General features: G+C 49.0%; 1 protein-coding gene and 1 long non-coding RNA gene across 9 annotated transcripts in view; one reads left to right on the forward strand and one right to left on the reverse strand.

Annotated features, from left to right (window-relative positions):
- The window catches only part of ASAP2 (ArfGAP with SH3 domain, ankyrin repeat and PH domain 2), a 166,805-nt gene that overhangs the window by 57,901 nt on the left and 85,580 nt on the right, over positions 1 to 23,324 (reverse strand). For all 8 annotated transcript variants that reach the window (XM_045084889.1, XM_045084890.1, XM_045084891.1 and 5 more), the window contains 4 exons: positions 13,469 to 13,543; positions 11,724 to 11,773; positions 9,195 to 9,324; positions 4,606 to 4,691 (listed from right to left, as the gene is read on the reverse strand). In XM_045084889.1, coding sequence (XP_044940824.1) covers positions 4,606 to 4,691; positions 9,195 to 9,324; positions 11,724 to 11,773; positions 13,469 to 13,543 — 341 coding nt within the window. The remainder of the gene's footprint in view (positions 1 to 4,605; positions 4,692 to 9,194; positions 9,325 to 11,723; positions 11,774 to 13,468; positions 13,544 to 23,324) is intronic.
- Positions 2,261 to 6,212, forward strand: LOC106005189. Its single transcript, XR_001178389.2, has 3 exons — positions 2,261 to 2,523; positions 4,686 to 4,803; positions 5,277 to 6,212. It is a non-coding gene; the product is annotated as an uncharacterized LOC106005189 (long non-coding RNA).

The following is a 23,324-nucleotide window of genomic DNA, read 5'->3' on the forward strand; positions in this document are numbered from 1 at the left end:
CAGCAGGTAACTGGAAGGAGAAGATCTTCAAAATGTGATCTGGGTTTCTCATGTGTTCATGTGAGATGATGTTCACCAACTCTGAAATTCAGCAAGGGTCCTGCAGGACTTTCCCAGGTGAAGTATGCAAGAACAGACAGGGCTGTGAGGGTAATGTGGCATGACACTGAATACAGCAATTCCAAGGAGGAAGGAAGAGGGAAATATACACACAGGATGTGGGTTCTGAACCATTACTAGCCAGGCATGAGGAATCACAGAACCTGCACTGTGAGAATGTTCGAAGCTTAATTTTTAGATATATGCGTAACTCTTTACTTTATATTCTCATCCCTACATTTTACTTAATGCTTTTTTCCTGAACATGGAATATGCTTGGGATATGGCAACGGTGACTTCTCTAGGGCTCTGTGTCCACTGTCTTCTGACCTCTGAAACCCTGAGATTATGACCTGAGCCAAAATCAAGAGTCAGACACTTAACTAACTGAGCCATCCAGGTGCGCCAAGTACCCTCCATTTTTTTTTTTTAAAGGTATTTTTTATTTGACACGGAGATAGAGAGTACACGTAGGCAGAGCCGTACCCTCCTTTTTAAGGCATGTTTTGGCACCTAGGTATGCCCTCCCTCAGGGAGGGAGTTTCAGGCCTTAGAGAAAGTTTCAAAGAAAGGGGCTCTGTCACCGCTTTGCTAGCTGTTATCACTGTGACATTTCTTTCTTTTTTTTTTTTTTTTTAGTTCTAATTTAAAATTTTATTTTTTGTTTTTATTTTAAATTTTATTTTCTATACCCAACATGGGGCTGGAACTCACAACCTTGAGATTAAAAGTCACATACTCTACCAACTGAGCCAGTAAGATGCCCCAGCACTCTGACATTTCCTTTTTCCCCCCTTTTTAAAGATTTGCTTTATTAGAGAGAAAGAGAGAACAAGTTGGGGGGAAGGGCAAAGAGAGAGAGAGAGAGAGAGAGAGAGAAGCAGACCCCCCGCCGAGCAGGAAGCCTGATGTGGAGCTTGATTCCAGAACCCTGAGATCATGACTTGAGCCAAAGGCAGACACTTAATCAGCTGAGGCCCCCCCACCCCTGCCCCAGGTCGCCCGCACGGTGACATTTCTAAGTACAAACCCTGGCACGTTTTTCTTAGGTTGAACCATTAACACTTTCCCAAGCTTCAATCAAACAATGTTTACCATCAATATTACTAAATACCAATTTTGTTTTTTATTAAATGTTTTCTCCCCAGCCTGACCAAACTCTCAAGCCTTTAAAACATGCCCACAGCATTTCAATCTTCAAGCTCCCACCGAGCAGGGTGGCCTCTCCCTCTGGCTACAGGCCTAATGAGAGCAGCCCTTCCTCATGGCGCGAGATCCACTGCCCTCTGCACCCTCATGCCTCATTCAACAGCATATCCCAAGGACATAAGGCAACAGCCAGGCATCGTGGTTCTCAGCAGGTAACTGCTCAAAGAACAAGTGAACTCAACATTCGCCACCACTATTTAGAACACGGCTGCTTTTATTTTATTATCCTTTTAGAGACTGCCCTACTTCTAGATTCCAAAGCCTCAACCTTCAGCAGCAAAGGCTAATAAGACAGATTTTAAGGCTATTCCAGGAGCTAGGCAGAGATTCAACTTCTTACTTTAAACAAAATCAAAAACAAAGAACATGAAAATACTTCAAGAACACTGAAAGTGAAAAGCAAAAATGAATAAAATGCAAGATAATAGATATCTAGGCGCTTCTAAGGGTGACCCCAAACATGACTCCAGAGTCCAGTCTACACCAAGAGGCCTCTTCACACCTGCAGAGACCGCAGCGTGGGAGAACGGGTGGTGGCCATGCAGGCTGCCCCAGGCCATCGGTGCACAGCGCCCACATGGGGTGAGGACAGGAGACTGGGAACGCTAACTGGGGAACATGCAGGAGCTCCCGGAACAAACAATGCACGGCCACATGGTCCTTTGTCCAATGTCACTCCAGCTCTGCATTTTATCCCCCAGATTGGGAATTAGGAAAGTCAAAGCTGTGCAAGTGAGCTGAAGAACAGGCAGTACACACACAGGCAGTGTATACACACACACACACACACACACACACACACACACACACGCAGGAGGTAATGGAAGATTCATCGTTTTTAAAGGTTACTGAGCTCATGCCCATAAAAGGCCAACTAGTTCACTTTTCCACAAGTGGTCTGTTGCTACCCAACGGATCAGTTTGGGCAAAATAAAGAGAAAAAAGGAAATCCCAGAATAGTATCTTAGAAATAAAATATTAGCAAGGAAGCGACCCACTTCCTAATCTGCCTCACAAGAGGTTACAAGCATGAGAACCGAAGAAGTCATCTGCATGACTGCATGGCCTCGTTCCACAGAGAAGACGCAGTTTGGTGGGAGACATGACAGTGTGAAAGATACCATCCTGGAGATACAGAGCTGGGAGAGTGATAATGCAGAAGGAAGAGAAGTAATTCCAGCGGGGGAACGCTGGGTGACTTCAAAGGAGCAGCAGGTAGGTCTCAGGGATGACCAGAAGCTAGGGGAAGGCACAAAGAGAGCAGCAGGACATTCTAGCAAAGAGAGCTGTGTGTGCGAAGGTACATCAGTGTGGGACACAGCCTGTTTGGGGACAAGTGACAGACAGGTGGGGCAATTCAACCTCCAAGGATTTCTCAACAGCTGGCTTTGTCAGCAGTCTAGGCCAAGACAGCACTGTTCCCGGATGGTGCCGGGGCAGGACTGTGTCCTTAAGTGGTCGCCCACACCCCTCCTCTTTGTCCCTTATGACAACAGGAATGGAACTGAGAAGTCTTCCCAGATGTTTCCCATCAACTCTGCCCCCCTCCTCCCATTGCACTGTTCCACCTGTTCACAGCCATGCCCATTCCCTAGAACTGCTACATATTTTCTCCTGTGTTTACTGCTTACCCAGGCTATCAAAACCGAAGGTTCATGTGTTCGAAGTACCATGAGAACCTCAAATAGTGCCTGGCACATAGCAGGAGCTCAATATCCACTCAATGAATCCCTTCCTTAAAACGTTTGAGAGCTTCCTAATACACTCAGAATAAAATCTAAAACCTTTCACAAGGCTCGTAAGGCTGTCCACATTTCTTGCCTTTCTGTCGGGTTTCATGTCACACTACCCTCCCCCTCACTCATTATACTTCTGTCACATTGGACTTTTTCCTGCCTTGAGATCTAGACTTTGCCTGGAATGTTCTCCCCCTACTCCTTATCTGCTAGATCCTTTAGATCTCCGAATACATATCTCCTCAAAGAGGCATGCAGCTAGTTCAAAATGTATTTGAATATCTACTATGTGCTAGGTACTATGTCTGGAGGCTGGAGAACACAGCAGGAAGAGAAAAAAAAAAGAAGAAAAATCTTGTGTCTCCCCTCAACCTTGATTTCAATCAGGTCCTTCTATTCTTCCTTAGAGTCCAACACTTCCAAACACGTTTCAAATGTGCAATCATAAACCTATTGCTTAAGCCCACCTACCTACCTGATTCGAGCAGGGACTATGTCTGTGACGTACATTCTTCTATCTCCGGCATCCAGGATGGTGCCGGACTCACGGCACCCACTCAGCAAGTGAAGGTGAGCCAGGGCCGGTCTGTGTAACGACTGGTGGTCAGGCAGAAGTTGGGGAAGCGAGCGAGCGAGCGAGCGAGCGTGGCCCGACGAGGGTCAGGCTGTGTAGGGCCCAAGTGCCGGCCAAGCTGAGTACGTGAGGTAGCCCCAAACATGGAAGCTTCTCCTCTGTCATATTCAGCCTCTTTAGCTCAGCATTATCACTTGCTTTATAGGATAAATAATATATCAGGGCGCCTAGGCGGCTCAGTTGCTTAAGTGTCTGCCCTCAGCTCGGGTCATGATCCCAGGGTCCTGGGCTCGACCCCAGCTTGGGCTCCCTCCTCAGCCAGGAGTCTGCTTCTCCTTCTCCCTCTGCCCCTCCTCCCTCTCCCTCAAATAAATAAAATCTTTAAAAATATACATATGTGGAAGTATTTCTTCGATTTAATATACTGCATTAACCCCATCTAATTTCTTGCAAACAAAACCCATCTGTGAATCATGTGTTAGATCAAATAGTATGTCCCTCGGCAAAAAAGAGCAAAGTAAATACACTTGATCAGTACTATAGATTTTTATATTGTTTACTTTTATTTTGTATTGAGAAAGATTCTTAAACCACAAAATTTGCCCTTTTAAAGAGTACAATTCAGTATATTAACAAAATTGTACAATCATCAGCACCATCTCATTCCAGAACATTTTCACTCCCCCAGTGAGCAGTCATTCATTCCCCACTCCCCCTGAGCTCTGGCAATCATTCATCTGTAGAGCTGCTTATTCCTCATCTCCCAAGTAAATAAAAACCTACAGGATATGGCCTTTTGTGTCTGACTTCTTCCGTCTAACATGTTTTTCCAAGGGTTGCCCTGTTAATAGCATGTGTTAGTACTGCACTTTATGAACTTTTAAAGGAGTATTTATTTTCCCTGATCCAACACTCTATTATCTACCAAAAGTGGCCATAAAGACAGAAACAGCTGAAATAACATCACAACAAAGAAAAAGAACTTACTTGCACTGGGCATGAAAATATTTGATCAGATTCTGAAGTAAATCCACTCCCTTTTTAATCTTAATTTCATTGACCTTCAGCAGATACTGTTAAGAAAAACACAAAAGGGTATGTCAGACCCAGAACAGGCTTCTGAGCAGAGATCGGCTTCTCCACTTCTCGGACAGCTTTCACTGTGGGGAGAGGTCACGGCAGGTGGTGAGTATTTTCTGAAACACCAGAAACTACGCATTTTTCTCAGTTTGGTGCCAAATGAAATATCCGACGTCCAGGTAATTAAATATTTAACTTAAGGCACCAAGAACTCCTAATAGTAAGACGCTGGATCTTAACCCACTAGAGCAAATTTTCTTGGAGCCGCACAAAGAAGGCAGATGGTTAGAGTGAATGGGCTCTTTCTGTCCGCATCCTTGGGCACCACCCGCAGCCCCTTCTCCGGGCAGGTCATGGTCTACAACACGAACTGCCACTGTTCAGTAGTTGAGACTCTTGTCACCACGTCTCTAATCCTGGCATGTTGAAAATGGGATTGTTATAAAAACGAAATTTTAAATCAAAATGAGCGAAAGCCATTTTTAACTTGGAGAACTCAGGAATGATCACTAAAATACCAGGAAGTCCCAGGAATCTATAAAACCAGCCTCAGGAAATCCATTTGTTCTTTGCTAAAGTTTTACAGAACAAAGGATCCATAAATTCCCTGGCCCCTCCTCTGTCAGGAAGTGGCATAAAGAGCTCCGAGAATATGTCATCCCCGAGACTGGATGCCCCCGAAGAGCGGCCACCCCTGCTGACCACACAGGCTTTGCAGCCATAACCTGCGAAGCTCACGGTCAAGTCGCAGAGTCCAGCCGGAGAGAGGAAGCTGCTCTGAGACAGTCGACAACAAAATCTGCTTTTCCTACATCAAGTGCCTTTACGTGTTCTCTTTCCCTCGGTCTGACACTTACTCACTGTTAACTGAATAAGATGCTTGGCAAAGCCTCAAAATGCTTAAGTGGTTAATAAGATGGTTCACTTTAACTTATGTTTAAGGCAAAACGTAAAATGTAGACCTTTTGACACAGAAATTCTACTTAAGGGAACTTATTCTCCAAGAGGATAATTGTAAAAGTTTACCAAGATGATTAGAAAACAAGGTTCAGTGCAGACTGTTTGTTTGTAAAAGTAACAAATGACAACCCAAATGTAATGAATGGAAAATTAAAGTATGGTTCAGCTACACACAAAAATTGCTATGTAGCCATGAAGCCAATAAATCAGAGACTTTCCGGCACCGAGAATACCCATGACATACGAGTGAATCAAAATAATCAGGTTACAAAGCACCAGTAGAGAACAATCCTATTTATACAAATTATTTTTATGAAGGTACAGAGGAATATATGAAAGATGTCAAAGCGCTTATCTTCTGGTGAGTAAAATTTGGGGTGATTTTTAACTTCACATATATAGACTAAATTTTAAAAGAGCCTATTTTTATAATCACAGAAAAACAACATGATCTCTCATACATTCCCCACGCCCAGATGCTCTGTCCTACCTATTTATTAGGGCACACTAAATTTCTCTAAAAAACTAGTTTTGCATTTAAAATAAACACCTGAAAGCCATCCTTCTAGCTTCGATTTTGGGCAACTAAAATTTTAAACATCTAAACGGTAGAAAGCATTTATGAACCTTGAGACGTCCCGTGTGAGGAACTGGTTGAACAATTTTACCATGATCAAGTTCAACCATCTATTCACTCTGAGATGTCAGATTTGGCGGGCGGGGGGTGGGGTGCTGCTTTTCAAGTGTTCCTCCTTCCCCCGCGGACAGCACATTCCAGCCCACTTCTGTTTGGCCCGCGTGGCCATCCTTCATGGGATGTGTCCTCCTCTGGCGACTCCGCCTCTGCTTCTGCACACATCAGGCTAACTGCCAGAGCTCCGAGGCTCAGCACACCTGAGGCCCCAACCTCCCCACCCCCCGCACCCCTGGGGGGGGGGGTTGGGGCTGGCCCAGCAGGTGTGTGACTGAGGGCCAGCCTCTAGACAGTACCTTTCCACCACAATGGACTACTTCACCAGTGCCCAGGATGCATTCACCTAGACCAGGAGGGGAAAGGTGGCCTGTCTGGTGCACAGCACAGCGAACAGTGCGGCACCCCTCAGTTCACCCCTTACTTCAAAGACACACTAATTGAGTTTCACAATTCAGTAGACGTTTTTCAATAAGCAGTCTTTTGACAGAGTTTAAGCAAATGTGTTTCCTCCTTATCAGCCAACAAAAGAGAACATAACCTGAACACAACATACATACATACACCTGTTCTAAACCCATTCTTTGTAAAATACCACTATGTAATTTTACTGCAATTATACAAAAACAATACCTAGTATTTGTGTAACAGACAGCAACTTCCCAACCCATCTCAGACCTCTGGGCTGATTCCTCTAACACCATGTGAAATGGGCCAGGCAGGTTTTGTTACCTATGAGGTCTGTTTGCAAAACAAAGTGGATCTAAAAATATCCACTCTCCTCTCTACAGTAAGACTGAGAGCTTAGTTAACTTTCTAAATATTCACTTAATGAAAAAAAAAAGCAAAGGAAGAACAAAGGAACAAAGAAGACAAGAGACACAAAACAACAGACAGCAGACTTACATAAATGCAACCACATCAATAGCAACATCAGATGTGAACAGATGAAACAATCCCATCAAAAGGCAGAGATTGTCAGACTAGATGTAAAAAACACTGTCTACAGGAAACACACTTCAGATTCACGGATACACACAGGCTGAAAAAGAAATTCCAGGCAAACAGAAAAGAAGAGGGCTGGAGAGGCCGGCAGGCTAATAGCCTATCCTCCATCCTGTAACTGGTTCTGCTCCGCTGACCAGTTAGGAGATCGCTCTGGGAATAAAAAGTCATTTAAATAGACTCCTAAGATAGACACTTCTAAAAGCTAGACCCCCACTGCAATCCACAAACATTCTGAAGTCCAAAAGTGCCGTGTGGCTTAGCTCTGCTGCTGTCTGCTCCCGGTGAACTGAGAGCACGCTGGGTCTGATTTAGGAGCTGTCACGGTCGTCCCCACACTGTAAACGCGGAAAGCTGAAGTCTGCACGGCCTTGCACGCGCGCCGTCAAACTCAAGGGGCTTCACTACCACTGCCAGGTGAGTGAACCCTCAGGCAGAGCTGGGCGTGGTTTCCAGAGGTGTATTTTTTAGAAAGACCCACAAGCAAGGCATAAAAAGGCTGGAAGCAAAGGCCTTCAGGATGGGCTTCTGGTATTTTCTACCCCTCGGCCTCTAGCAGGGACCCGTCCCAGAGCATCAGTGCTGCCCTTTCCCTCCCGTCCCCAGAGGCAAGGGCTAAGGCAGCAGAACAGAGTGGACCAAGGAGCTCCGGAGGGCCTCCTGCCTTGAGGAATGAGTCTGGGGAGAAGCACTTTGCAGGCAGGTGGCTCAGCTTCCTGTAGAACGTGGTTCACACTCTCTCACTCAGACCACGAGGGCCCAGCTGCAGGTTTTCTAGCTGCTTCTCCCTGGCCCTCCTCACAGATTCCATGGTAAAATGGGAATCAAGACGCCTCATTAAAAACACTGACGGAGAGACAATTATAGCAACATACCAGCGCCAGGTGAGTCTGGGTATGTGTAGGAGGCCAGACAAGACGTTTCTTTAGATCCTTCCCTACCTTTAATTAATAGCTAGTGTTAGATTCAGCTCAGCCCACCCTCCAGGACACTCAGGCTCCCCTAGTAAGAGAAATTGGACAAATGGAGTCCACTGACGCACTGGTGTGCCGTTGGAAGCCTCCGGGAGGTGTGCGCTCCTTGAGGAATTCACAAACCAGTGAAGGCGGGCTGCCTGCAGCCCACCTAGAACCCATAACCTGCTGGAACCTGGTCGAGCCCCTTCCAAACCCGGCACCCCGGGGCTCACCCTGCACATAGGTAGCTGCAGCTGCACCCTCAGGGCTCCCCTTGCACATCTGGAGCCCAAGTCCACACTCCCCAGCTCTCCTCGCACATCTGGAGCTGGAATCTGTACCCCCGGGGCTCCCCTCGCACATCTGTAGCTGCAGCCTGCACCCCTGGGCTCCCCTCACATATCTACAGCTGGAGTCCGCACCCCCGGGGCTCCCCTCGCACATCTGTAGCTGCAGCCTGCACCCCTGGGCTCCCCTCACATATCTAGAGCTGGAGTCCGCACCCCCGGGGCTCCCCTTGCACATCTGTAGCTGCAGCCCGCACCCCCGGAGCTTCCCTTGCACATTTGGAGCCAGAGTCCATAACCCCAGGTCTCCCCTCACACATCTGTAGCCGGAGTCCGCACCCCCGGGGCTCCCCTCACACACTGGAGTTGTAGCTCCCACACCCCACTGTCACCTTGCACATCTGGAGCCAGAGCGCACACCCTTGGGGCTCCCCAAGCACATCTGGAGCTGGAGCCGCACCCCTGGCTATCACCTCGCACATCTGTAGCTGCAGCCCGCACCCCCCGCTATCACCTTGCACATCTTGGGCCTGAGCCCACACCCCCAGGGCGCACCCTGCACACGTGGAGCTGCAGCCTACACCCCGGGGGGCTCACCTCGCACATCTGGAGCTGGAAAAGCCGCCGCTCCTTCTCCATCTCTTCAGCGATTTCAGCCCCGCTGATTTCGGTGCGAATCATCCCATGCAGCTTGGCATGTTCCTTCTTCTCCTTCTCAATTTTGGTTCTGCAGCGGGAAAAGCAAGGATGAGCGGAGATGCCTCAGGCACGGCACTCCAGACTACACAGGCTGCAGGGATCCCGCTGCCTGGCCTGCAACACAAGCGTGCGGGAGTCTTTTGGAAATAAGACGGCCTCTTACCTTACTGGAAAGTTAAGTGTGTTTGGTCCTAAGAGTGTCAAATCTGGCCCTTCTTGTTGAGTACTGGCTCAAAAAACACTTTCCTAAGCACCTACTCTGTGCCAGGTCCGGGTCAGAAGGACAGAAAGCCTGTCCTACCTCAGAGGTTTCCTTTAGGGCGGCACTTTGTCCGTCTGTCCGTAGGTCTGTCTGTGTCCGCTGAGCAGCACAAAGGGGGGCTGCGTGGTGCGAGACTCCCTCCCTCCCTCCCTCCTCCACGCTCTCTCTGCTCCCCGCCACCCGCCTCCTGGCTGAGTGAGGTCTTGCGGGCTCTGCCTCGACTAGGACAGTGCTCGTCGTTACAGAACAAATCTCGCACATAAATGGTGAAAGAGTCACTTTCAAAAATGTATCCGAGAATTACTTGATGCTTTCGCACTCCCAGGCTCTAGGATTTTGTAATTCTGTCCCCGCTCTACATATGTTCTCATTGTACAGAATTTGATCTCATTCTCCTTTCAAAGCTTCTCCTTTCAGAACGAGGAGTCTCTCTGACAACCCTCTTCAACCCCTCACTCCCCAGGCCTGATAAAGTGCAGAAGCATCTCGTCAGGGGCACTCAAGGGCGGCAGAAGCGGCTGAACAGGAAGCCACCTCCTGGCACTGGCTCAACGACCCTCTCGCTAGCTGAGCAGCAGCAAACCACTAAGTCCTGGCGTCTGTCTATAAAGCAGGAATGGTGGTCCTTTCCCCGTCGAGGGCACTGCTCCATATCCAGAGGCAGGATGCTAAGGGCCAGGAGCTTCTCTGGCTTGAACAGACCTTCAGACACTCTAACCCTCTCTCTGTGCTCATCCGTGAGTACATGCCATGGGTGCAGTCTGGAATCTGGGGAGCCAAACAAGTCTGAGCATGGAAATCTGGGCATGGAAATTCAGGAATTTCCAGAGGGACAGATATGAAAGGTTTGGTACTCCTGGGCTTGACCTTTGTGACCCTTCATCCACGGCTTCATCGGCCCAATGCGGGACTTGATCCTGGCCCCTGGGATCATGACCTGAGCTGAGGGCAGACACTTAACCGACTGAGCCACCCAGGAGTTCCCCAGGGCTGGTTTTAAAAACAACACCCCCCACCCCCCACACAAATCCCAAGTCCAATTAAATACTTAGAGCTACATCTGGAACAGTTTTCTTCTTAACACCTCTCTCTGTACCAGATGGCTTCATGTTGAAGCTTCTATTTCCACTCAGAAAACTCGACATTGTTACCCAACGCACGGTAATTACAAAGCAAACATGAGACATTTTAAAATATTTTCTGTCTCTCAAGTATTTACAGTAATTGAAACCACCATCCCCACAATCACCAGCCCAATCCCAGCGAGCCAAACCCTCCCCTGCTTGGAAGGAGGGACGGTGATCTGAAGTGTGCCGAAGACTGCCAGAAGCCAACCAGGAGCGGTCCCGTCTCCAGTGGACACCGTGCTGCACGTCCAAGAACCCACCGACACTTTCTTCCTGTTCTTACGGCAGACCAAGCCATCAGATAAGGCTAACGCGGGGAGCCGCGACAATCTCTCTTTTCTCTCTTACTACACCAAGGGACTGGTGTTTCAGGGAAAGTCAGACACAAAGCCAAAAGCAGATGACTCTTGCAAATCACCAGGAACATGAAGTCCAAAAATGGTGTTGCCACCGTAAACAGTGACAAAAACTTTTTTTTTTTTTTTAAAAAGGAAAGAGGGGCGCCTGGGTGGCTCAGTGGGTTAAGCCGCTGCCTTCGGCTCAGGTCATGATCTCAGCGTCCTGGGATCGAGTCCCGCATCGGGCTCTCTGCTCAGCAGGAAGCCTGCTTCCTCCTCCTCCTCTCTCTCTCTGCCTGCCTCTCTGCCTACTTGTGATCTCTCTCTGTCAAATAAATAAATAAAAATCTTTAAAATAATAAAAAAAATAAATAAAAAATAAAAAAAGGAAAGAAACATCTCTCGATAAAACCTGACCTTAATGTCCTTCAAGTAGCTTTTCTGAAAATTACATTCTGTAACCATTATGACATTGCAGAAAAGGGACCAGGAAAAACTCGCTGAAGAGGCCCATAGTACTGCTGAATTCAGACGCCGAGTGTGAAAGCATCTGGCCTCGTCATGAACCCCAGCAACATGGGTTTAAGTGGATTCTTCCCTAGGCAAAGGTTTATTTAGAAAATACCTTCAAGCAATTAAAGCTCAATTTAAAATTAAGATCTCCAATTATCTGCATTAAAAAAAATATGGAAACACTCACATTTTTGTTTCATAGTCCTTCCAAGCTTTATCAAAAGGCTTTTTCAGATCCTGTAAACAGAGAGGCATAAATTAAACAGAACTAATTTTGGCTTCTGGGCAAGACAACTTACTTATTCCTACACTAGTCTTGAAAGGAGCATTAATTTCTGTAATAAATGATGCACACGATCCCACGAAAAATAAAGAACTTAGAGCTCGGGCTTTGAGTCCAGCGGCATGCCGCACACGCACGGAGGGAGCTGCCTTGGTGCGCACGCGTGGCCCACTACAGTGCGTATGAACCCAGGACCCACGTCACGGTGTGTGACCTACACCCTCCCCAGAGAAACACCTCATTGGCAAGAGTTTTAGTACCTCCCTCCACAAATAAAAAACGGGGGATTCTGACTTTTTCAATGAACAGGGGAATGTCCCCTGAGAGATGTACCCCTGATTTGGGCCCAACAACAACGATATCAAAGGCTTTCACTTTCTCCTGGGGTCTCCTGATTCTGCTCTTCAATCTGGAACTTGGGACCTCGTACGCTCTGATAAAGCCTGGCTCAAAAGCGCATACTGAGCCACTGGAAATTCTATCAAGTGGTTCCTACATATGTGTGTGCCCTTTAACAGGGTTCTTTTGTAAGAAGAATCTCATTTTGGGGGGGGAGGTTTATTTTTTATTTTTTGGCTCTTCACTGGCCTTACGACAAGGCTGAAGCTCGCGGCCCGGCATCTGAGGCCTTCCAGGAACTAGTCTTCCCCAACCCAGACTCATCTCCCACTCCTGCCCCAGACTCAGGGCTTCAAGCCAGACTAAAAGCCTCAGAAGCAGCGCCCCATCACGCTTCCCCCCCACCTGTAGGTGTGTCCCTCTGCTTTATGCACCCTGCCCTCCTACCCCACTGGCTAACTCGACAGACGTGTTCTCCAGGACCCTGGCGCCGGACAATGAGGAATGTTCCTCAGTGTCCTAACAGCTCGCCGGTCCTGGTGCTCTGCAAGACAGGCTCTGGGAGCGAAATACTGAGAGGTCCCTGCAGAGGTCGCGGGGACTGGCCAGCCTCAGCTTCCGGATGAGCCAGATGTGACTGGGAATCCCGTGCAGATCCAACCGGAGAATCTGATCTAAGAACCGGGGCACAATCCCCTGCCCTTCGGATCACACATCTGCCTATGCTGGTGACGGGCCGGAGCGGATACTGCTTGGCGTCTGCTACAGACCCCACTCGCGCCGCCCTCTCCTTACCGGTGCACGCAACGACTCAGCGTTGGTGCTGACTCGTGGCAAGGCGCTCCCCGAGCAAGGACGCCTTTGGAGGACGGAAACATAAAGTGCGCTCGAGCCTTACTGGTGCAGACCTTCCTGCTGGGAAACTACATCCTTGCAAGGACACTCTTCTGTCCAGCGGTCAACCAGTGACACACGGGCCAGAAAATCACCTTTCCCTGCACAGGCTTCTCCACTCAGCTGAGAGAGGGTGAAAACCACTTAAGGGCCTCAAAGGAGCTTCTTTCCCGCCCCGCCCTCCTGCCCTTCCCACGTTTACAGCACCAGCAGCATGACCAGAAAGGCCACGGGTCACCGCAGTAGAGCTGAAAGGTGGTGCGAACGTAGCAAAATGAGGGAAGCTGAGGCAGCAAGCAGCCGTCCTGCCATCCAGTAGGAAGGCGCATGTATGTCGTGCCTGGACAGGCCGGGATGACCGTGACTCTAACTCCCCCAAGGACTGTCCCCGGGAAGCGGGGTCCTGGACGGCTTACCCCTTTCACTCCTTTCAGGTCCCCCTTCAGCAAACTGTCCAGAGGGAAGGAGATGATGTTGTTCATATTCTGAATCTAAAAAGCAAACAAACAAAATTCTTATTTGATGTCCTTTTTAATCTGAAGAAAGGACAGCAAGACGCTAGAGAACATCTGGTAATATTCAACCTTCCCTGAAAACCTGGCCAGTGCGAGTGCCACAGCCTTATTTATTCCTACGCTCCACTCCTCGTGGTGGACTCACCTTGCAAATAAAAACACAACTCACAGAAAGTCTGTGTCTCTCAACTCTTCACAGCAGTAACAGCCTTCTACGATTAAACTATGAAGTTTGCAAAAAAGATCATCATTATGATGAATACAAATTATTTTGAAACCACCAATGGCAGAACCACTTTAAAGATAACGAATAGACTCACAAACACACTTCCTCTCTCACTCACAGCTCCAACATCCTGGGCTATGTTTTACTGAAGTCTCAGGCCCACAGACCCCAATCTTCCCAGAACAGCCCCCCGCAGGGGAACTCAGAACGAAGAAGAGAACGAGGGGACCCCTGTCTCTTCATGAATGTGTAGGAGTCAATGTTCAGAGAGAGGAAAAGAAACGAGTATGTGTTGCACGTGTTGTGCATGTGAAGTGTGGGGTGTATATGGGACGTGTGTGTGTGTGTGTGTTGCTGGAAAAGGAGGGAGGAGGTCTTGAGGTACTCTGTTCTTCTCCCTGAAGCACGAAGGCAAGGGATGGAGGCTTAGCACGTTGTCACCACAGATTAAATTGACTAGAATCAAGCCTGACACACACTCGGAGCACACTCACAGCGAACAAGGCTGTCCCCGCTGGCTGCCAGTGTGGGAAGTGAAGACACCAAGCTTTGGCTGGGAACCATTAGGCAATGGCTCCCCACATTCTAAGGCCCACGGAGTCCCTCCCCCGCCATAGCTGAGATCTACTTTCTCCTCTCCCCAGCTCAGCCCATCGCCCTAAGTCAACACAACTGCCAGCTGGTACTGCCAGAGCCTTGTGGCACGTGTGTCACTTGGGGATACGCACACCTAGATTGTGGCCTATGAAAGAGGAGGGGCAAGTCAGGACTTCGGAACCATGTGCATTTATTCTTACCACTGAGCAGAGGAAATTTTTAATTTTAGTAGAATTACCTTGAATAGGAAAACTAACTCTGGGCCCAATTTTTCAGGCAACATGGGATCTGATTTTCATACACTCTTCGGCATATGAATCCTCAAAATGGGAGGAAGAAACTGACTTGAAAAATAGTACAAAGGTGTGTGACAATGCCTGCCCCAAACCACCAATCCTGCCAAATAAATGATCGATTCATGACTGTCGTTACAGAAATGCCTTTTTTGGGTAACAATGGTCCAAGGCTTCCACAGCTCAGTGTCTGTCAGGCACCTGGCAGCCCTCCAAGGCACAACGGAATCAGCAGGAACTTGTGAGGATTAGCTGGAAGGGTTCAGTTTTTGGAACACGGAGAAGCAGAGCTAAGGCGAGGTCTCAGGGATGACTGGAAGGTACAGTGACGAACGGAAGGCTGTGCCGGTGAATCACGTCTGACAGCACACACACCTGGTTTCCGCCGTAAACCGTGGCAAGAGGAACCCCGAGTGCAGAGGCTGCCGCACGCCTGTCTCCTTCTACACCTGCCCCCACCCGGATGCCTGCCGTAGCCCCACGCCCCAGCTGGCTGCCATCCCGCCAGCCCTGCTGCCTCTGGCAGGTCCCCGCTGCTGGGCTCCTCTCTGCGCACCAGCTGCTCTCCACCAACTCCCCACGTGCCATTCTCGCTGCCACATTCCTGGGTGGGTCTCTCAGCACCTCTTCTGAAGGAGGCTCCTGGCCACCAACGAGTGACTCCTCCCCTCCCCTGCAGTGCTGTCGGATTCATCTCGGGTGGTGTCCCTGATAAGGGCTGAACCGACTCCTGCCCTTGGGACCCTCCACGGTCCAACCTCCTTGGCCACTTTTCATCTTCGTATCCAGCCAAGTGGAAGTCCTTGCTGTTCCCTGCTTGTGCTCAATCTGTTCCTCCCTGCCGCGGGTCCTCCCGCACCGCCGTGTCCAAAGCCTTCCCATCCATCCGGCTTTCTCCAGATGCCACCTTCTCCACTAACACCCCCCATCCAGCTGCCAGCAGGAATGGATCCCTCCCGCCCAAATCCTCCGATATTTTCTTTTTTAAAAATTTCTTCAGGCACTTGACAGGTCCTAACCTGCTCCATCTCATGTCTCACACTGTTATCCTAACGGACAGCTCTGAGCATACTCATTTTATATTCTCCATGGCACCCAGAACAGGACTTGGCCCAGAGCAGGTGCTTGAGAAGCATGGAGGAAATCAATATACTGCAGTATTTTTTGGAGCATCTAATACATAAGAGACAGTTTCTAGAGATTCACTGATACCTTTAGAACAAACATCATAGAGCAAATGCACACATGAATTCATTAATCTGTCCATCCTGTATTTACTAAGCATGTATTTTAAAGACAGCAACTAGCTGCCTACAAAGATAAAAACACAATGCTTGCCATCTCAGAGGAAGAATAAACATATATATCCCCCAAGAATTTAAAAAAAAATTTTTTTTTTAGTTTTATGTATTTATTTGATGAGACAGAGAAGACGGGGTAACAGCAGCGGGAATAGGAGAGGCACACTCTCTGCTGAGCAGGGAGCCTGATGCAGGGCTCGAACCCAGGACTCTGGGATTGCGACCCGAGCTGAAGACAGATGCCTAACTGACTGAGTCACCCAGGTGCCCCTATACACACCAAGAATGAAACAAAGAAAGTCTAAGACATCACACATGCAGCGTCTTTAACTCTGTGCAGACATCAATGGCTCCTTCTGGAGAGAGACAATGACTGGCTCTGAGCAGCCAGGCAGGCTAACCTGGGCTTGGGACGGAGGGGTCTGTGCTGGCTACTGAGCCCCATGATGCTGCCCACTTATCCACGCGGTCACAAAGAGCCATGGCTAAGAGTCAGACACAGATCAGTTTGGTCCTGAACACTGCCCAGAGAGGAGCCAACACTGCGCCATCTTGGACGAGGCAAGTGCAAGAAAGGGCAGCAAACACAGCCCCAAGGGGAGCATCAAAGCCACCAGCACAGCTCGGTTATACAGTAGGTTCAGGGGAGAAAAGAACAAGGTGTTTGCAGATTAAAAATCTTATTACTCGAAAGAAGTCTACTGCGTTTGTTACAAGAGGCATGTTAAGTATGAGTGTATGCATGAATAAGTGAGGAAAACAAGATTCTCTACAGCAGGGGAAAAAATGCAGAGTCTGGTTCATAAATGTATTTTAAGACCATCTTCTATTTAATTCAAGTAAGAACACAGGTACTGATGGACAGGAGTCAGGTCCAGGAGAGAGAAACTAAGCTTTGGCATCTAGAGTGAAATGGGAAAGTTGAGTGGACACTACCCAACTGACTGGCTCTGCTTTCACTCTCGATGGCGTGGATGGGGCCCAAAGCCTACAGTGACCAGGACAAGACAGCCACCACAGCTGCCAAGGAGACGCACAGGGTCCTTAGGGAGTGACAGATGAAGCTGAAGAGGCACAGAGGGTTAGCAGACAAAGATGGATTAGACAGAACCTCAGTCCCAGGGACTCACTGGCTAATAGGAAAGATAAAGCCCAGAATTAAGTAAGCAGACCGCCCTGTGAGAACTCCAGAGAGCCATAGATAAAACCACGAAATTTTGAAGAAAAGCAAATTACTTTTAGCCCGGACACCAGGGAAATCTTTGCTGATCGGGGGTTATGTGAGACACACCTTTGAAAGAGGGAGCATTTCATCTTGCAAGATGAGGGGAAGCTCATCTTCCCGGCAGGAGCAGGACAGAGAAGTGGGCAGAGGCCCACAGCAGCCGCGTGAGCACAGAGACAGGGAAGGGCAGGGAAGGTGATGCTGAGCAGGGACGCCCGCGTGCCGGATGGACCAAAGGGGGTTCTGGCCTTCGTTCTGGCGGCTTTTTCTTGCTGGAGTTTTCAAATGATCTAAAATAAGAAACCAGGACTTCTCTAGTCAGAAAATAATTAGCTTAATTATTACAGAAGAGACAGAAAGCAGATCAGTGGTGGCCTGGGTGTAGGGGCAGACTGTGAGAGGACTGGTGGGAGCTTACTGGGAGCAGAAACCATCTCCAGACCGATGTACAGTCACAGTTATGCCACTTGGCAGAATTACTAGAAATCACTGACTTATATACTTGAGAGGATAAGTAAAATATACCTCAATAAAGCTGTTTTTTTTTTTTTTAAATATACCATTACAAATATAAACAGAATCCCAATGAATGGACCAACTCATTAATCCAGCGTTGTCCTCCTGGACACGGGCCTCTGCACTTTTAAGGCTCTATGTTTTGACTCAGGGTGAGTGTCCCAGGAAATGACGTCTCTGCCGGGGCTGGAGAACACACACAGGAGCCCAGGTGCTCTGTCTTGGCAAGAGTGCCCCGCGGCACAAAGGTCGGGCTCTGACTCTTCCTCCATGTGTTAGGGCAGTCCCCTATGCCTTGGCGCCTCAGCTGAATGAACCATCTTCTGTTCTGGCCCACAGGGGTGAAAACCACAGCCCAAACCAGTACATATCCTTGTGCTCAGCAGCCCTGGCCTCAATTCATGAGTAATGAAATTTTTATGACCTATGGGAAGAATTAAACCATCCCTGGGTAATCCAACCAGAATATTTCCTTAGTGCCAGCAAGCACCGGGCTTTCTTGTACTCTGACTTCCTTTTTAACACATGTATTATGTAACATGGCTTTCTGAAACACCTAGCATGATCTGATTATAGACTATTAAGTTCAATCACTGCTATTGACTAGGGATCTAATACTAACAGCAAATAGGGAGTCTTCTTTTTTTTTTTTTAAGATTTTATTTATTTATTTGACAGAGAGAGACACAACAAGAGAGGGAACACAAGCAGAGAGAGAGGGAGAAGCAGGCTTCATGCTGAGCAGAGAGTCTGATGCAGGACTTGATCCCAGGACCCTGCGCTCTTGACCTGAGCCAAAGGCAGGCACTTAACGACTGAGCCACCCAGGCCCCCCTACCTTTTTTTTTTTTTTTTAAGATTTTATTTATTTGAGAGAGAGCAAGCATGAGAGGGGAAAAGGTCAGAGGGAGAAGCAGACTCCCCATGGAGCTGGGAGCCCGATATGGGACTCAATGGGTACTCTGGGATCATGACCTGAGCCGAAGGCTGTGGCTTAACCCACTGAGCCACCCAGGCGCCCTGATTAAAGTTTTTATTTAAGTAATCTCTACACCCAACACGGGGCTCAAACCCATGACCCCGGCTGGGATCAAGAGTCGCACGTTCTCTGAGTAGGCAGGTGCCTGCATATAGGCAATCCAGAAAGTAACAATCCTCTCTTCTCTCTTCCTGTCTTCACTTTTCCTGGGTTCACTTGGAAAAGTCTGACAAGATGAGTCAGTAAGTAGTCAAAGGTTTGTGATCTCACAAGGAGAAATAAAATGATTCAGTCGGTGGGGCAGACAAGGCTAGTGAGCGGAGAGCAAGAAAAACCTCAGTACGTGATTGCAACCGACTGGGGAACAGACACCGACAAGGAGATGAGTGGGGGGGGGGGGCATAGCCATCCAAAAGCCACCCTTCCGTGCTGCTCTTCCTATTTTTTTGTGGTGGGGGTGGGGGTGTCTTAAAATTCCTTGTCCCTGCTTTGTCACTTCCATACTCTATAAAATCTTTCTACTTTCCCTCCTATGCTTCCTGAGCTCCCAGGGGCACCGCCTCACCTGCTCCTTTAGCTCTGGCCACAGGTGACCACCTGCTGCTGACCTGGCCAAGGCTCCATCTTGGTCCCACTGTAAACCCTGCCTGGGAACCTCAGTGCTGCCACCTCTTTGACTTAGGCAATGAGGAAACTGGCTCTGCCAAGTGAGAATCCCAGACAGGATTCTCTTATCAGAGCTATTTTTAAGAAGCAGCACAAGAGAGAATCATAACAGGGAAAGTCACTGGGCAGACTTCCTACCTCCAGGCCTATGAATCTAGAAAAGAACAGGTCTTCCCAGGGCTTCCCTCCAAAATCCTTAACAGGGTCCAATTCTCTTTGGGGATAATCAGCTTGTCCTTAAGAGGCCAATGTATCCCTATATAAACCACAGCTAAAGAATCTCACTGAGATCTACCTGTGTCACAGAAGTTTATTTTAATCTGCCTCGTTCATGAGAAACCTCAGAGGCAGATGACACTTTCAGATCCGTGAAGTTTTTCTTTTCTTTTTAACGTGAGCAAATGCTGCTCAATCACAGAGTCAAATAAGTAAAAGCAAGGCTTCAAAGAAAGGCCAACCACAAGGAGGCCCAGCACCTCCTTGTCGGGGTGGAAAGTTGCAAAAAGACCTCAGACCTCACTGATTCAAATAAGGGCACAATTCTTCACAGAGGTTTCAGTATTACTAAGCATAAGTATGTACGGAACAGTCACCACCTGTTGGAAACCTCCAGTTCTCTCCAGGAGCCAGAGCCTAAGACCCAGGAGAACGTGTGGGTGGTGTTGCTAGATGTGTTGGGGTAGCAGGTACAGCTATACACCTGTGCTGTCCAGCATGCTAGGTGCCAGCTACACATACCCGCTCACATTTAAATGGATTAAAATTAAATCAGGTTAAAGACCAAGCTCCTTAGTTGCAACAGCCATATTTCAAGTGCTCAAGACCTCCACGAGGCTACTGGCTTATTATGTGGGAGTAGATACTGGCCAGTTCCATCCATGCAAAAGTTCTACTGAATGGCAATGCCTTAACCCAACAGCTTAAACAAATTTTAAGCAACTTTATTAAGGTATAATTAACATATAAGAAGCTACCCACATTTTAAAGTATACAATTTGGTAAGTTATGACATATACATACACACACCCACATCAAACCCTTGTCCAAATCCAGACAGTGAACATATCCACCCCCTAAAAGTTTCTTTGTGCCCCTTCTGCAAGCCCCACCTCCCAGCTCCTCGGTCCCTGGACAGCCACCGATCTACTTCTGTCACCAGAGAACAGTTTTCATTTCCCCAGAACTGTACACCTCCGGAATCCTGCGGCACGCACTCCTCTCTGTGGCTGCCTGCCTGGGGAGTGAGCACTCCCTACTTGGAGAGCCATCCATGCTGCAGCACCAACAGTGCACTCCTGTTCCTCGCTGAGCACTGCTGCACGGTCCCGCAAGACTACAGTCGGGGGATCACGACGCCTGTCACAGGCTGTGGAGTTATTTTCAGTTTGGGGTTACAACAAACTTACAAAGAAAGGTGTTATGATGATTCAGGGGCTGGGACTCTCAAATCAGGGTCGGAAGGCCTTTTGAGAAGGTGACATTCGAGCAGTGGAGGGAGGGAGCCACAGAGCCGGGGGAGATCCAGTGGGAGAAAATTCCTGCAGAGGGAATTCCTAACAGGAAGGCACGGAGGCAGAAGTGTGCCTGGCGGATTCAAAGAAGTTTTCTATGTGCTTTCCAAAGACCGCTTATTTAAAAGAATGAGCATGCAGGCAAAAAGGTTTTTGTAGAAGCAGATGGTATCGGGTACAATGGTCTAAATCCCTAAATGGCCCTGGGCGGTTTGCTGTCATTTAACCCTTACAACTACTCTGAGAAGTAGGTGCAGTTATCCCCGTTTTACAGATGGGCAAAGCTAGACAGGGCTAAGGTGCCCACCTGGTCCCCAAATCCCAATGAGAAGAAGCAGAGTTGAGCAGAGAAGCCGAAGCCACAGCTTGTCCCGGCATTTGTCCCGGCATTTCGCTGCCAGAGACAGATTCATCCCCCAAGACCAGAGCAGGAGGAGCTGGGAGGCTGAATACGCGCTCCCTCCGAGCAGCCACCTACATCGGAGCTCCCTTCTGGTTCCTTGTTACACAAGCGGTTCAACAGGAGAACCATCCAGGTCACTTTCGCTTCTGGGGTCAGTGCAGAGACTTCTTCCCTGGCCGGCGAGGGCGCTGGTTGGGGTCTGCAGGACACACCGCCCCACACTCACCCCCACCCCCACCCAGACCGCTGCCTTTGGCCGAAGAACCACTCTGCTGGTTTAATTAAAAAGGGAGGGGGGGGTGCACCTGGGTGGCGCAGTGGGTTAAAGCCTCTGCCTTCGGCTCAGGTCATGATACCAGGATCCTGGGATTAAGCCCCGCATCAGGCTCTCTGCTTGGCAGGGAGCCTGCTTCCCTTCCTCTCTCTCTCTCTCCCTGCCTCTCTGCCTACTTACAATCTCTGTCAAATAGATAAATAAAATCTTAAAAAAAAAAAAAAAAGGCGGGGGAACTTACACTGATCTTGAGTTCAGTTTAACACAAACTGAAAGATCAAAACCAGCCAGCTGCCAAAAACACACCCCGGCGACTTTCATACCAGACACGCGGCGGGCTACAGCTTAGCGGTCGGTTTCTGCCTTCCACGCTGCATCTCCGCCAGTCACGCTGTTTTGATCTTTCACGTTCTAAGTGGAGAGAAAACAGTGACCCTCCGCCCCTCTCCTCCATTAGGGGCGGGAGCTTCAGCTCCAGCTCCACGCAGCTGTGCCGAACCCCGCGGACAGCCGACTCCGAGGCCCCCGAGAGCACCAGAACCACCCAGGATCCCACAGCCTCTCCTGACATGAAAACTACGCCATCAACCAGGGTGTTTCAAACTTCTTGCCTCCTAGAATCCAAGGATGGGAGATACTTGCGAGCCCCAGCGAGGCCTGAGCATTACCGTCCCCGTCTCCCTGGGGGTCAGCCTCGGAGGCACCTCACCGGCTGTCCTCTACGATGGTCGGCTCCTGACTGGTGACATCAGCATCACTGGGAAACTCAGCAGAGGTGCACATGGTTAGGAACTCTGAGAACAGGCCCAACAAAGTGTTCTAACCACCCTCCCGGTGCTGTCGCTGCACCAAAGTTTGAGAACCACCATTCAGCAGGTGCAGCGTGGGGCCGTGATTTTTATTCTAACAAGTTCCAGATGATGCCTGTGCTGCTGGTTGGGAACCGCACTTTGAGAACTACTGCTCTAGATTAATGCTTCTCACCCTCTGGGGATCTAACAAAAAGGAAGATTCTGGTGCAGGAGGCCTGGAGAAGGGCCTGGGAGTCTGCATCTCTAAGAAGCCCCAGGTGATTCCACTGGAGTCCAGGCTAGGGGCTCTGGGGGCAGGGATGAGACAATGTCTAAACACTCTTCGAGTAGAATCTGAGACATGCAGGTACTGATGCGATTTGCCAAGTTTTCGATTGCAAGGAATGACTGATTAATAGCTGAAAATTCCCAGACAGAAGGGAAGGTACACGGAGGAGCTAGGACCTTGAATTTATCTACACAGACTGGCGGGGGCCAGACTCCGGGCTGAGCCCCTCACCAATGGGAGGAGACACGGGAAGCAGGGCTCGACAGCTTACAGACCCCCTTCTGTATCACCACCTCGTCCAGCCACCAGCTCTGGCCCTTCGTCACTGTCTTCTCTCCTTACCAACCTCCCCTGGAACAGCAAATACCTGCTGTCTCCTCCTCCCCCTATGGCTTCTCCTCGAGCTACTGCAACTTGTCCTGGCTTTTACCCAGGCAGATCGGTCCCTGTGGCCTCCCGATCACTGAGGCCTCTCATCCGGCCCCCTCCTGCTCTGCGGCGGCCAGGACAGCTGACCCTCGCCTTCATGCACGTCTCCTAATCCCGTCTGTCCACACATTCTCGCTTAGATTTCACAAAGTCCCCTATGTCATGGCCATTGTCCCTTTAGCAGCCACCAGTTGAGAGAAAACAGGATGGTGAGAGAGAACAGAGACAAACCCTGTCTGGAGCTCACTAACGCTTCA

Source organism: Mustela putorius, unplaced genomic scaffold, assembly GCF_011764305.1.
Source record: "Mustela putorius furo isolate JIRA1106 unplaced genomic scaffold, ASM1176430v1.1 tig00000813_pilon_pilon_pilon, whole genome shotgun sequence".
In the NCBI taxonomy this organism is placed as follows: Eukaryota; Metazoa; Chordata; class Mammalia; order Carnivora; family Mustelidae; genus Mustela; species Mustela putorius.